Source organism: Lynx canadensis, chromosome D4 (genome assembly GCF_007474595.2).
Source record: "Lynx canadensis isolate LIC74 chromosome D4, mLynCan4.pri.v2, whole genome shotgun sequence".
Lineage (NCBI taxonomy): Eukaryota > Metazoa > Chordata > Mammalia > Carnivora > Felidae > Lynx > Lynx canadensis.
This window is the reverse complement of record NC_044315.2, coordinates 75,982,822-75,998,545: the sequence shown is the minus strand read 5'-3', so window position 1 is coordinate 75,998,545 and position 15,724 is coordinate 75,982,822. Positions and strand designations below refer to the sequence as shown.

The following is a 15,724-nucleotide window of genomic DNA, read 5'->3' as shown; positions in this document are numbered from 1 at the left end:
TCTGCTGCTCCTGGTCCCTGAAGTTGTAAACTTCAGGCAAAACACCTAAAAAAAGTCGAACCAGTCGGTCACATCCACCACATACTTAGTTCTTCGCCAACATATAGGTATGGTTTCTACATCAGGACTGGCCAGAGTGTAATGGTGGCTTGTGAGTCCTGGTGGTTCACTTCAGGTTGAGCAAATATTTCCTAAGAGCGCTGGTACACAAGTGATGCTCTACACCTTTTAGGAGTTCACATTCTAGGGAGAGAGAGAGAGACAGACAGACAGACAGACAGACAGACATGTCTACACGTGGCTGAATAATAAGCCGAATAATAAGCACTTTGTGTGGTATCAGACAAGACAAGATAGTCCTCCTATTGAAGAGCTATTGAATCTCAAAAGTGAGGGGGTTTGAGATGGTTTCCTGGTCATTTATTGTTATTGTTATTATTATTATTTTTTTTTAAATAACATATGCATGGGGTTAAAAAGAAAGAAAGAAAAATTAAAACCAGGGTGGAAATAATAAGAAGTAAATGCTCCTCCCATTTTAACGCAAGTTTCCAAGATTCTTCTAGAGGCAATTGCCATTAGCAATGACTTGGGGGGACATACATAAATTTTGGTCAGAGTCTTCAAACATGAAAGAGTGGTCCTTCCATTCAAGAGAGCAGCCCATGATGACTTCAAGTTACATCAATTGAATAGGAATGACTAAAGAAATAGAAATTGCTGTGAATGGCCAGCAGAAGAGTCTGATTTTTCTTTGAAAGATTAAAAAAATTTTTTTTAATGTTTAGGTTTTTTTTGAGAGCGAGAGAGACAGACAGCACAAGTCGGGGAGGGGCAGAGAGAGAGGGAGACGCAGAATCCGTACCAGGCTCCAGGCTCTGAGCTGTCAGCACAGAGCCTGATGCAGGGCTCGAACCCATGAGCTGCAAGATCATGACCTGAGCTCAAGTCAGATGCTTATCTGACAGAGCCATCCAGGTGCCCCTCTTTGAAAGATTTTTGAATGGACACCTGTTAGACCTGATCATGGAGCTGTGTTGGAAATATTATAGAGGGGATGTAGAAGTAGACTGCTGAGATGAGCCCATGACAGTTGATTTAAGCCTCTGCACTTGTTTGGAATTTTCTGTTCAATCATGGGCACCAGATGTTTGTTGACAATGAAGCTGGCAAATTATGACCCCGTGTCGAATGCTTTACATTCACTTTTTAATTCCACCCTCCCAGCACACCTGTAGAGTAGACATCCTTATCTCCAGTTGATAGATGGGAAAACTGAGCATAACTAGCCAATGATATTCAAGGTGGACTGAAGGTCTGTCTGCCCCCAAATACCATGCGTGTGAAGTCCCACACAAATGTGCCTCCCTTGTTGCAAGGCATGTTTCCATGCTCACTTTTTCCTGCTGTCCAGTGATCTGTGCCTATACTTCTCCCCACCTCAGAGATAGCAGACAAGATCTACAATCTGTACAATGGGTACACAAGTGGAAAGGAGCAGCAGACTGCCTACAACACGCTGATGGAGGTCTCAGCCTCGATGTTGTTCCGAGTACAGCACCACTACAATTCTCACTATGAGAAGTTTGGTGACTTTGTCTGGAGGAGTGAGGACGAGCTGGGGCCCAGGTACGGATGGCTGTGTGAGTATGAGTGGAGTGGCAGATTCCTCTTACTTCTGTATGATTTTACTGGACCTTTTTTTTTTTTTTTCCCATAGGCTAAGAATGGGCTTTGTCAAATAAATAAGGGTATCATTCACTTTTGTTCTGTCAGGATTAGAGATGGGAAATGGGCAGGGAGAATGACAGAATCTTGGAATTTTTGTTTCTTGGACTCCTGGAATATCAGATAGGAGAGAGACATTACTGTCCTTTCCATCATTCGCTTTCCTCACCCACCTTCCACCTTCAGGGTTAGAGACAGGAACCATGGACTCCAGGAGGGTTATGTGTCCTAACCAGGATGATAGAAGGGCATAGTGGCAGACTCATGGCCTCTAATCTAGGGCTCTCCCCACTCTTCCATAAGAAGCCTGAGGTTTTCTAGAATAAGTCCATTAGTGACCATTACTAAATACATTTCTATATTCAATGTGTATTAAGCCATGACTTCTGTGATCGGCAATGACTATGCCAGCCACTGGTGCTAGATGCCATGGGGGATTCAAACATCACAAAGGCACAGTCCCTATCTTGTGAAGCTTCATTCACAAAGTAGTATATGAAATGGTGGCTGCATTTCATGCCTTGCACCTAACAACATTCACTTATTCGTTCACTCATCACTTACTTTTAATGGCACCTCTTACCAGTTGGTTATTGACCATGCAGTAATAAAAGGAGAGAAACTCACTGTTGGAGGTAATTAAGCATTTAAGCAATTGAAAAAATAGGAATAAGTAAAAGAGATAACAGAATAGGGTCCTTTGGGAAGGTGAGAGATAGACATCTGATCTAGGTAACCTAGTGAAGGCTTCCCAAGTGCTGAGACTAAGACCCACAGGGTGAAGAGGGTCAGACTAGAGGAAGGGGAGGAGCATTGGAGGGTGTGGGGCATTGTGACTAGCCTAGGGAATGCACAGAGGAGATAATGTTACATCAGGCCAGGGTTTTCCTCAAATTTTCATCATTTGCCTGCCACTTTTATGAGTTTCTACATATCGCCATACTGTAAGCACTTGTTTTGTTTTGGTATCTTAGATTCACTTCTCATTGATAATATATTTGAAAACACTGTATCATTTTGTAAAGGGAAAATGGGCACCAACTACCCTTAATAGAAAATTAAATGTAGGGGTGCCTGGGTGGCTCAGTTGGTTAAGCATCTGACTTCGGCTCACGTCATGATCTCGTAGGTTGTGAGTTCAAGCCCTACGTTGGGCTCGGTGCTGACAGCTCAGAGCCTGGAGCCTGCTTAGGATTCTGAGTCTCCCTCTCTCTCTGCCCCTCTCCTGCTCATGCTCTGTCTCTCTCTCTCTCTCTCTCTCTCTCTCTCTCTCTCTCTCTCTCTCTTGCTCTCTCTCAAAAAAAATAAAGATTTTTTAAAAATTATAATAAAAAAAGAAAATTAAATGTAAACATTTGATACAAGGGAAGAGAAAAAAGAAAAAAGAAAAAACAGAAAACAATGCTATTCAATCCTAGTGGAGCCTGACACTCTGAGTTTAAAAAGGAGATTAGCAAGTGTTAGAGAAGTACTAAAGACACAGTCTCAAACCAAGACTTTATTTTTTAAAGTAATCTGGAGGAGGGGAAGAGAATGAAAAAGAGAATCTAACTGCTTTTCCCAGTGTGATTCATTGTTGTTTAATGCTGTGTCTGTGATCGTCTTGAGTAGCACCTCAAACCCTTTCTCCTTCCCCAGGGGAACTCCTTCTACACTTGGTAAACACTGTGTGTAGAGGAACTGAGAGAGTTTCCCTGTAGTTGAAGCAAAGTGTGTGACAGCAGGAGTGGGAAGGGATAAGAAGGGAGAGGTCAGCAGGGGCCAGTCCTGAATGCCCTTTAAGTAGGGTTAAAGAGTTTGGATTATCTCCCCAGGGTAATGAGAAGCTTTTCAAGTGTTTTTCAGAAGGGGGTGATATTAGCTGATCTTCAGGGAAGAAAGATGCCTCTGACTTGCTGTTGGAAACATGGAGAGGGGTCAAGACAGGAGGGAGGTAGTGAGGCTCTGGAGGCCATTGTTATAATAATCCAGGGGAGACAGTGTGGTGTTCTGGGGCAGGGTGGTACTGGTGGCATTGGAGAGCATCACCTGACCTCCTGAAATACTTAGTTGGTAGCACTCTATGCTTTAAAAAATTTTTAAATTACTCAGATAAGCTGGGCAAAGTAGGGTATTCTCATGTTGTGGATGATAAGGAATTGGAGGCCCTGTGAGGTCAAGTGAACTGCCCGTGGTTGCACAGAGTTTTATATGGAGGCTGATTCTGCCCTGAGCTCTTACCCTGAGCCCTTATAACACTTGAAATAACCCTCCAAGGATTTGAGGCCCTCAAGGGAAAAGATGAGAGCTGGGATCTCTCCCTGGAATAGACGTTATCTGCCCATTGGGTCCTGGACTATAACTTTCTCTCTTTCACATGAAAGGAAGTTTCTTTAGATAAAAGCTAAAAGAGAGTAGACAGGCAGAAGCCCAGAGCCTCAGATGAAAGCCACTGTGTGAGTCATCTGGGCTGCCATCTTGCCCATGGTCAGGGAAAGGCATCCCACTTTATTGGCCTTTCCCACAGGGCTCAGAGAGTTTGGGTGGAAGGTAAACCAGAGCTCCACTCCTGACTTTGTCTTTATGACCTTCTGGGATCCTTTATGGCCCTCAAGGACATAAATCTTCTGGAGAGGCTGCCTGGCCGCCCACAGAGGTAGGACAACCCACTTGGTAATGGGCTCTGATAACCCCCCTAACCTCCAGCCAACCGGTCACCAGTCACTGTCCACCAGCCCCCGTTGGTATCACCCAGTTTCCTCACTCTTCAGTATTTCTAGTCTCTGGAGGGAATATGAGATTCCTTTAACATCCCACACTGGCATGTCCACAGGAACCAAGATAGCTGCATCCTAATCTATCCTGACAGTGCTAATGAACTCAGTGTACAACCTTGGGTTCTGGCTTTCTCTGGCTTTCAGTCTCCTCATCTATAAAATGATCAGGATGAACTAGGGCAGTGGTACTCCTTCTTTTAAGCAGTAGAACATTTTTTTCTACTGAGATCTTATGTAGACCCCCATGTCTCAACTAGAATGCTACTTCCTCAGAGCATCCTCTAAGATTTCTACGTATCTTCTCAGTCACATGCTCATGTTTTAATTTTCTGCATCATACCTATTAGCTTTGGTATCTTATATTGCTTATGTGTTTACTCTTGTAACTCTTCTCTTCTGCACTACTATGGCAGCTTATGTGTGTTTAGTGATTCTTTATGTCCTACTCACTCTTGTAAGTGGGTGCTAAATTTACTTGTTAAATAATTGGATAATGTGTGGCTCAGATGGTTACACAGTTGTTCTGGTAGAAACTAGAGAGGGTGGTCTGGAGCTCCACCTGCTAGGTTTCCCTTTCAGACCCCCTTCCCCCAATCCCGAGGGACTCTTAAGTCTCTGTGAGCTATCAAAGATCTATAGGTCACAGTTGGTAACAACTAAATTCCATGAACCCTAAGGTCTCTCCAGCTCAAAAGTAGCAATAAAAAAATGCATTGTGCTTGCAAATATTAAGAGACCTGTGGAGACCACATTTCATTAATTTACTTATTCGTTGATTCACTTAATGTGCTTACTATGTACCAGGCTCTGTGCTATGGGCTGGAAATATATGAGTGAAGAAGACAGATCCTGCCTTAGAAGGAGCAGCATCTAGTGAGCAAAAGTCTGTAGGTAGTTGCAGTGAAGCATGTTACAAGAAGCATGCTGTAAAAAGGAGGGTGAGAAGCTGGTTTACTGCAGTGTTTCTCAAACTTTAATGGGCATGAGAATCCCATGAAAGCCTTGCTAAAATTCAAATAGACTTAGTGGCTTAGGATGGGCCTGAGATTCTGCATTTCTAATAAGCTCTCAGGTGTGATGCCAGTGTTGCTCGTCCCAAAAGTACACTTTGAGTGACAGGGTTCTAGATGTGAACAGCTGGCACAGCTAACCCAGACCTGGACCTCAAACAAGAATCCTTGGAGAAGACAGTGAAGTCTGTGCTTAGCATCAAAGGAGTCCTCCCATGGATGCTTTCATCAGAAGGAACAACCAATGCAAAGATGAGTTGGGGGATGGTAATTAAGAGGATACACTTAAGAAGTATAATTCTCATTGGGACAGAGAGTTCAAGGTGAGAGGGGGGAAAAGAAAACAAGGCTGGTGAGTTCAACAGAGGGCAGATCATGATGGCTCCTGTGAGCTTTGTCCAGGAGTGTGTTCTTTCCCCCAAAAAGCCAGGTAAACGTTTTAAACAGAGGAACAATTTGGGTAAATGTGCCATGACTCCGAAGGGTTCGCAAGTGTGCAGAGTATCAAAGTGTAAAGGAGAGAGAGAGAGAGCAAGACACTGCCCTGGAGCCAGGAGCCTTGGGTTCCTGTCCTAGGTTTGCCACCCACTAGCTGCGTGACCTTGGAAAACCTCCATTCCCATTCTGGACCTCGTTTGTAATGTAAAAGAGCTGGACTCCAAAGTCCCTTCCAGCTGGGAAGCGAAGAAACCAGAAAGCCCTCAAGGTCATAAAGACCAGAGAACAGGGACACCTTGACTGTCCTTTAGTCCAGCATGTCCTGTTTCTCAGGGACCTAGGTGGCCAGGGTGTTAAGAGCACTTCCCAGAACCACCAATACCATGGAATGAACTCTATCAGGAATCACCAAACCCCAAAATGTTCCATACTTCTCCTTAAAACTATAGTCATATACCCCCATAAAATTTGGTGACAAATTGGGCATCTCTTATCTCTGCCTAATAAATCTATCAGGCCATTGTCCTCCAGAGCCTGGCTCCTGTGGCAGCCATGGGTGCCACAAACAGCTACTCAGAGAAAACCTGCTGACACCCAGCTGGCCCAGCCATACGGTTTCTGTTAGACATGAGAAACTGAGCTCATAGGTGGCTAAGGACCGGAATTTGCTCCAATAGAATATACTTGACCACTCTTGGGCTTCTCGATGATCCTCTCAGCCACGTATGGCTGAAATGACAGAATAGGAAGAAGAGAGAAAGCACCTGAAGGGATTTTGTTTCAGTGAATTGATCTTCCTGGACTATAATGATATATTTACTGTCTCAGCCCCTCTTGCTTCCATGGCAGACATTGCTAATACATCACAGAAGTCATTACAGACTTGGTTTAGCCTAGGATTTTTCTCAACATAGCAGGATAGGCCTTTCCTATCTGAGAAGAGATGGCATATCCCATGAACCATGGTTGCTGCATCCATAGTGAAAATAAGCAAACTCGATGTCATTCTTTCAATTCAAGATCATATTAACCCTTTCCTTAGCTATCAGGGATTAAGTCTTTTGGAATTTCTAGGATATTTTGAACAAGAGCAGACTTAGGCTTCTAGGGCCATCTTCCTATGATCTCACATGCACTTTTAATCTTTTTTGTTGTTGTTGCATATTTTGACATTTCTGAAATCAGGATGGATGGTGCACAATGGATGTGCACATTAAGTGTTATATTCTTTCTCCTTTTCTTGAAAGGCTATTATTAAATCAGTGGCATTTCTTATAATTGAAGATGCCTCAGGGTGGATAAATACAAAACACAGGATGACCTTGAACAAGTGTTCTATGGATCAGTGTTCCCACTGGTAGTATAGCAAGGTTGGCTGCTATTTTGTAGTCTGTTTCTGTTCCACACTGAAATCACTGGGTTGGTTGAGACTCTGTCATTCTTACCATCAGTTAAGGAATGAATTCTTGGGAAGGTCTTATGGTTTCTTGCGAGAGAATAAGGAGAAGACAAAACATAAATATTTTCACTCTTATAAATCACATTTCAAAGCTGATGTTGAAGATCTATATCAAGACAGCAGTATTGAGCTACTTGTTTTCTGTTTTGTGGGACTGGTCTGAGGCTAGATGCTGAAAGTAACCCCAGTGAACTACCGCAACGCCATGAAACCATGGTTTCATTGCTCAGATTCATCACACCAGCTACAAAATTATATGTGTATATACGCAGGTTTTCAAAATGGAAAGACCTTATTGTATTTTGTTCTAAAAGTAATTCTTGCTCATTCTGTAGCATCTACATGATGTGGATGTATATAAAGTGGAAAGTGAGAATTTTGCACTCTGAATCCCATAATCCCAACCGAGAAATAAAGTCATTAGCAGTGTGCACATACCTTTCTAGATATGACTTGGATAAGAAAATGAATAGGGATGCTGATACAGGCTTAAGGATATACCTGTATCTACAACCAGAGCACAATTTTCACCAACTCTGCTATGTACAACAAATAGATACACCATGTTCTGCTGTCTCTTTATACTTAATAGGTCTTTTCTCTTGGATGCACATGTACTGTGTTATCTGGGTAGGCCCTTTAGCCATGCAATTATTTGAATGTACTATATGTTACTTGAGTCTTCTGTTAAATACCAACTAGGTTTCTTCCAAATGCTTTGCTGTTATAAACAACTCTGTATAAACATTTTGCCCACCTGGCCATATTATTTCCCTAGGTCCACATGGATGCTCAAATGCCATTCCATTCCTTTTATCAATTCCTGCTAGAGAATTTTGGATTTTGAAAGCTGGGTCCTGAGAATTTCCTCAGTTCAAGTCAGTTCGCTCTTATTAATTCCTTCTACATTGTCCAAGAAGCAGGTGGAAGATACTAGTTGAGCACTATTATGGGCGAGGTCATTTACATCTCATTTCATCTCCTAAACCGTCGATTCTGAAGATTAAGCAACAGGGAATCACTGGAATTAAGTAAATTGTTTAAGGTTACATAGCTAATAACTATGGTTAGCTAATAACTTAGTTATTAGCTAACAACTAAGGTTACATAGCTAATAACTGCCAGAGGCCAAATTCAAAATAAACTCAAAATGCAAACTTCAAACCAGCGTCCTGTCCATTATAACACATTGCATCCGAAGATATGTACACAACTAAGGCAGAATATATTATATATCTCAACAGAGAAATAAAAAGCTTCAGCAGCAAAGGGTAAAAGATGACTTATGATAGCTGGAAGTTCTGGAAGACTTCCTGAAGGTGAAATTTCAGCATGACTTTGAAGCAAGAACAGAACTTCAGCAAATGTGGTCCTCTTACGTCAGGAACTCTGTGCCTTGGCAGTTGTGTCACATCTATCGTGAAGTTCTCATCAGATGCCCACCAGATGGTATCTGTGAATCAACCCCTTGATTCTTGTCAGTAAAAACAAACAAGAACCACAAAGTCTTTTCCACTTTCTACTACCATTAGAGTCTGCTATGGTCTGAATGTTGTATCCCCCCAAAATCCATAGATTCAAAAACTAATGTCCAAGGTGATAGTATTAAGAGATGGGATCTTTGGGAGTTGATTAGGTCGAGAGGTTGGATCCCTTAGGAATGGGATTAGTACTCTTATAAAAAGAGGGACCAGAGAGATTCTTTGCCCCTTCACCATGTGGAGGCACAGCAAGAAAGTACCATCTGTGGACCAGGAAGCTAGCCCTCACTAGCTACCGCACAGCACATGTCCTCAGTGCCATGATCCTGGACTTCCCAGCCTTCAGAACTGTGAGGATTAAATCTCCATTGTTTATAAATGACACAGTCTGTGGTATTTTGTTATAGCAGCCCAAACAGACCAAGACAGACTCCTTTCTAAAACTTACTTGATTTGATCATCTCTAGTGATATGGAGATATGGAAGGGTCCATTCTAGATTTCAAGGATTCTAGTTTTAAGTTTTTTTATCATATTGAGTCAAAATTCACCTTCTGTTAATTTTGGAGCAATATCATTGATAACACTGGGGTGCCTTGCAACAGCTCTAGATGCTCTTCTCACACTCTGTTAGCCCTGGTCAAACCATATGACCAGCCCAAGCCTCACTTTTACCACCTAAAGACTGGGACTGAAGTATGAACTCTAAAATTGTGGTGAGGATTATATTTAATTTCAGGGTTTTTTTTCCTTCCCACTAGTCTTCATTTATTAGAACAACATAACCGTTTGCCTGAATTCTCCCTTCAGAGGACACATTCCATTCCTGCTTTCCACACTTCCTCATTAAGACTTGCTTTTGAGACAAGCTTCAGCATCATGATCTGGCTACAGTTTGCACATGTCCCTCTTACCAGAAGTGACTGGGGTTCTCCAGATGTGGCCTGACCAGGGCAACATGAATGAAGTCATTCTTTCTCTTAATCTGCGCTATCCACTTTTGGAGGTTGTGTCCCGTTTTTGTGCAACCACGTCATGCCCTCGACTCTCATTAAGCTTGAGGTCAGCTAACACAGAGACGTTTGAGCTCAACTAAAGGAGATAGGGAGGAGGGGGAGAGGCCAATAGGAACATTTCCCTACTGCCTCTTTTTCCCCCCTCCATTCCAGGGCCCCCTTAGAAATTAGGTCTGTATCCACTAACTGTGTCAACAGCTGATTGGGTAATGGTGCTGGGAATAGAATGGTCGGTCAAAGGTTCTATAGTTCCCGGAGAAGTGGCATTGGAACTCAGCCCCTGACTCCTCCACAAGCCATTCCTGTCTCAGCCTTACCCACTAATACAACCATAAATTAATGTGCACTGTCACTCCTTCACCTCTGGCTTCCTATCCCAGCAGGCCTGTGTCCCGTCTCCAATGAGGAAGATTTCATTTCCGGTATTTGAGAAAAGTGGTCATTCTGACCTACGATTCCCTCTCCAGGGAAAACTTGGAGCATGCCTGGCCTTTGATTTATGGATCTCCATTGCCTACAAATTTATTACCCAGCTCTCTCACCTTTGGTCTCTCACTCCCCCTCCTCTTCTCCAGCCTTTGAGCACCTCCAACCCTTGTCTCCATGGTGTCCCCTTCTGAGTTCTCCTGTGTTTGTTGGCTAAATGCAAGCCAAAGTCTGAGGCAGTGTGTGCTGTGGACAAAGAGCAGGGGATAGTTAAGTGAACTGGCACCAGTTTAGTGCCTATTGAGTACAAATTTCTGTGCTGGATGCCTACAGCAGTCATTCATTTCAGCCTACCAGCAGCCCTACAAAATAAGCATCTCTAATCCCATTTTACAAATGAGGAAACAGACTTACAGAGAAGTGACTTACCCTAATGGTTTCTGAAGCCTATGTCCTTTCTACTACAGTATGCTACTTTGAACCTTGGCTAACATTTACTGAGAGTAATCAAATTACTCAGCTCATCTCATTCCCCCCAGAACACTGTTATTACTCTCGTTTTACTGATGTGGTAACTAAGAGCACCATTGAAGAACTTCCTAATGATCCACATGCTGTTAAGTTATAGAGCTAGGATTTGACTCTGAGACTCCAGGCCCAGATATTTAAATTCAGCTCTGTACAACCAAGAGCTCTGGTTCTTGCTCTGCCTTTGTTACTAACTTAAGGTGTTCCTTTAGACCGAGTATTTTCTCATTCCAAACCTCAGTTTCCCCATCCATTCAAAAGGAGGCTTGGTTCATTGGAGTTCCAGAATTCTCCCTGAGGAAATGGCTGGGCCTTTGGAGACAAAGCCTTTGGACATGTTGGAGGGATTCCCCTTTCCGACCTCATTTTATATCCGTGCCTTGTTTTTGTGACTGTCTGAATCAGTCACTCTCCATTGCCCCTAAAATATAACACTTCCTCAGGGCTTTGAAGAGTCTAGATGGTCTGAGATCTGAAAAACTGACTAGTCTCTTATCCATTCTTTGCACTAACCATTTCAAAGTTCTGGTTGTTCATGCTCTTGGTAATCTAACTTTGGATGGGCTCTTTCCTCTGCCTCCCCATCTATCTTAAAAACCTGTCTCATCATTGAAGTCCTAGTGTAGTTGTTAAATCCCTTGGGAAGATTTCTGAGCCCCCAAACTAATGATTAGGTATCCACTTTATTCCTATTTCTGTCTGTCTCCTGCCACTGACTTGCAAAGGTGCCCAAGGCTTATACCAGTACAGAAACAGTGATGATGAGGGGCAATGGTGGGGGTGGTACTTTCTACCCTGTATCGGGGACTTACAATGTGCCAAACACATTTCTAAGGGTTTTGTGTGTATTAACTTCTGTAATCCTCGCTATAACTTTATGAGGTTGGCAAATGTCGCTCCCTTGTTATAAATGAGGAAGCGGAAAGAGGACGCAGCTTTTTAAAAGCACAGAAAAAGCAAACCAGCACCCTTAAGTGTGATGATAGGAAACACTTGACTCCTGGATGTGTGCCCTACCTGGTTTCTTGCTGCCAGGCTTGTCCTTCCCCCAATTCAGTTCTCCTCAAGGCATCCAGGAACGTTTTTAAATAGTCCAGCTCTAAATCTGTTACTTGGCAGCTTGAAACCCTTTGATAACTCCCCTACTTGCCTTCCAGACTACCAATCTAGATAACACTTATTGAGGGCTTGTTATAGATTCATTAATGCTTTTTTTTTTTTAATGAGTCTTTGTGGTAGATAACAAACATTATTCCCATTTCATGGATAAGGAAATGGAGTCACACCTGGTTAAACAATTCCCTCAATATCAGAGCTAGTAGGTGGCTGAGCCAGGATTTGAACCTGAGCAGTCAGGCTCTAGAGCCTGAATGGTGCACCATTACTTGGTACAACCAACTCCCCAGTTCCTGAGTTCTAATGGCTGGCTCCTGCCACTTCGCCAGTTTTACCACTGTGTCCCCACTTACCACATGGCATTCCAACTGTAAATCCTCAGAAATTCAACGTAATCACTTATCTTTATGCCTTTCCCTATCCCTCCTGTTATGTCTTTGTCTTCTTTGACCCCTATTCATTTATGAGACTCAATACAAGTTGCCCTTCTACTAGGAAGCCTTCTTGGATATCCCCAATCCTACCTAGGCACCTTCCTCTGCTTCCTCCCGGCCCCCATGCCTCCTCCTATCATTCTCCTTTTTGTCATTGTCCATCTGTTGGTCTTTCACACTGAATAGGGAGCGCTCTCATAAAATAAATGCTCAGTAAATGAGCAGTCAATAGCATTATCTCCTTTAACTTCACAACAGTGCCATTTTTCAAGTGAAGAAATGGGTTTAGAGACGTTAAGTAAATTTCCCAAGGACACAGAGCTATTAAGGAACAGAGCAAGGACTCAAACCAGGAGAAGAGAGAAACGTACTCCTCAAGCTCTTCTTTGGCCTGCCAGGGGAGAGAGAGGTCTGTGGGAAGAGTGGCAACTCGAGTGTGATTATGAAGCTATGAATTCTTGGCACCTCAGGAAATATTCCACCCAAGTGGTGAACTATACAAAGAGGACTTTTTGAAAGGTACCTCATAAATCGTGCCCACAAAACATACACACGTAAGCCCAGCCCTTTTCCAGTCGCCATGCAGGTGCCTGACACAGTCTCCCACTTGTGGGGTATGTTGTCATAAAATGCCCTCCCTCCTGGGGTCTCAGAGGGGCATGGAGAGGACAGCATGAGAGAGCTGTTCACTCAGCCCTTGGGTATCTTGAAGATGGTGGAACCTAGAGAAAACTGGATTCTACATGGAGATGGACACCTTGACAGTGACACTAGTCTATGGTGGGATCCGGGAAGAGGATGCCCCTTTTCCTCTCTCAGCCTCAGTTTTCACATCTTCAATGACAGTAGGTGAGACCAGGTCACTGGTTCCCAGTTGGGGTGATTCCCCCCGCCCTCACCTCCAAGAGGAGAATTTACAATGTCTATAGACAATTTCATTGCTAGGACTGGGGCAAAGGAGTGCTATTGGTACTTTACGGGCAGAGGCCCAGAGATTCTGCAATACTTCCTACCAGACAGCCTCCACAACAGCAAATTATCTGGCTCAAATGTCAATAGTGCCATCATTGAGAGACCCAAGGATCTCAGAGATCCTCTCTAGCTTAATCTTCTATGCAGCCATCAGACCTCCTCAATGATCCTCTTTCTGGTGCTGGATAAAGGACTCCAGATAAATTACTCATGATGATCACCACAGCACAGGGTGATTCTTGTTTAGACTAGTGTTCAGTATGACCCTGTTCCCAAGATACTATCATAACAATTCTTGGTAATCGTAGGTATAATTTATTGGGAGCTTACTCTGTGCCAGGCTTTGGCCCTTTCTCATGGTAAATCTTAACCACGAACTTGTGAAACTAAGACCATCCTCACTGTTTTAGAGATGACAAAAACAAGATCTAGAGAAATCTGATTTGGGAACTTAGCTATTAAGGCTTTGATGAAAGATCTCCAAATTTCCTGCCTGTAAGAATAGGGTATGAGAGGGGCACCTGGGTGGCTCAGTCAGTTAAGCATCTGACTCGATCTCGGCTCAGGTCATGATCTCATGGTTCATGAGTTCGAGCCCTGTGTCAGGCTCTGTGCCAGCACAGAGCCTGCTTATGATTCTCTCTCTCTCTCTCTCTGCATGCTCTCTTTCTCTTTCAAAAAGAAAAAAAAAAAAAGAATAGAGTATCAGAGAATAGAGAAACACAAAAGCAGAAGTTAGAGAGGGACTTCATGGGTATCAGGCCTAGATTCGAATGCCCAGCCCCAACGGTCAACTTGATGTTTGACCTTGGTCATGCAATGTCATTTCTCTGAGCTGTGGGCTCTACTCCCATTCTGTGTGAGTGGAAAGAACAGTATGTTCAGGGCTGTTGTGAAGATTAAATAAAACTGTTAAATGTATGCAAAGCACTTACTCTGTGCCTAGCATGGCTAGTGTCAATAAATTTTAGTTGTGATTGTGGTTTCTGTGTATGATTATTATAATAATTTCTCCTTGGTCAGAGCCCTAAGGCTGGTGACTTCATAACTCCTGGGACTCTCTTTTCTTGGAAATGAAAATGCTGGATCAAAGGTTCTATGTCACTTTCATTCTTTACCATTGCACAGTTGAAGAGGACAGATTCTGAGGTGATTTTCAAATGGGTGTTTGAAATATCACACTCAGGCCAGGAATGGTTAGGAGGTTGTTGGGACAGGAAGTCTTCATTTCTCTTGTCGACCTTTATTCACCGTCAAAGGCTTAAGCTTTGATCTGGGCTTCATTCTTCATTGCTGTCTCGTCCTGCCTTTCAGGAAGGCCCACCTGATCCTGCGGCGACTGGAGAGGGTGAGCGGTCACTGCTCCAGCCTCCTGCGAAGCGCCTACATCCAGAGCCGTGTGGACACCGTGCCCTACCTTTTCTGCCGCAGCGAGGAGGTCCGGCCTGCGGGTATGGTGTGGTACAGCATCCTCAAGGACACCAAAATCACATGCGAGGAGAAGATGGTGTCCATGGCCCGAAACACGTATGGGGAGTCCAAGGGCCGGTGAGGGAGGGTACTGCCCTCCATGAGCACAGAGACTCTCCATGGGAGGGGGAGCCCTACTCTCATGGATCCTGGGGCCTGGGGGGGCTGGGGGACAGCTGAGGATGGGCCTGGCAGATGAGGCTTGCCAGCGAGGCCAAAGCAAACTCTTTCTCTTGTGGATAGCCGACAGAGAACTTTGTAACTGCTGGAATTATCCGGTTTTTTTTCTCTTTTATTTTTTCTAAGATATTATTTGACTATCCAAGTCTCGCCTTTTTAAACATTTTCTTATGGATGGCGGTCAGTCCCGGGGGAGGGGCTTTCAGGTGGAGACCAAGCGGCCTTTGCTCTTCTTCCTTCCTCCTGCCACACTCAGCTTCCTTCCCACAGTGGGCCCTGGAGGAGACCCATGGAGAGACAATCTGACCTCTTCAGCATCAGAAAGGAGGCCCCGAGGATTGTTGCAGTGAGGAAGCTTGGGTCTTTATGGCTTTTCATTTTCCAGACACTACCGGGTTTGCAGGATCCCTGCCTCATCCTGCTGCCTGTGGGCCTGGACAGAGTCCCTGCAGCACTTTCCATGGATTAAAAATTCTTATTGTCTCTCTTTCTGCTTGGGTAGTGTTTCTTGCCCCTGGGGGACCTCTGTGTATTCACTCAACAGATATCTATTGATTACCTACTATATGCCAGGCACTGGGCGTGCAACGGAAGAGTGAGAAGCTCCCTGCTCTCGGACCGTACAGTCCCTTGGAGATTATAGAGAGGTGGGTCAGTGAATTCAGGCTGCAGTAGGGGGTTCTTAACTCATTGCTGGGTCATGAGACAAAC

General features: G+C 43.9%; 1 protein-coding gene across 1 annotated transcript in view; it reads left to right on the top strand.

The window, feature by feature from the left end:
* The window catches only part of ASTN2 (astrotactin 2), a 754,139-nt gene extending 738,656 nt beyond the window's left edge, over positions 1-15,483 (top strand). The window contains exons 21-22 of the mRNA XM_032595525.1: positions 1,446-1,629; positions 14,678-15,483. Coding sequence (XP_032451416.1) covers positions 1,446-1,629; positions 14,678-14,915 — 422 coding nt within the window. The 3' untranslated portion in view covers positions 14,916-15,483. The remainder of the gene's footprint in view (positions 1-1,445; positions 1,630-14,677) is intronic.
* The last annotated feature ends 241 nt before the right edge of the window (positions 15,484-15,724 follow it).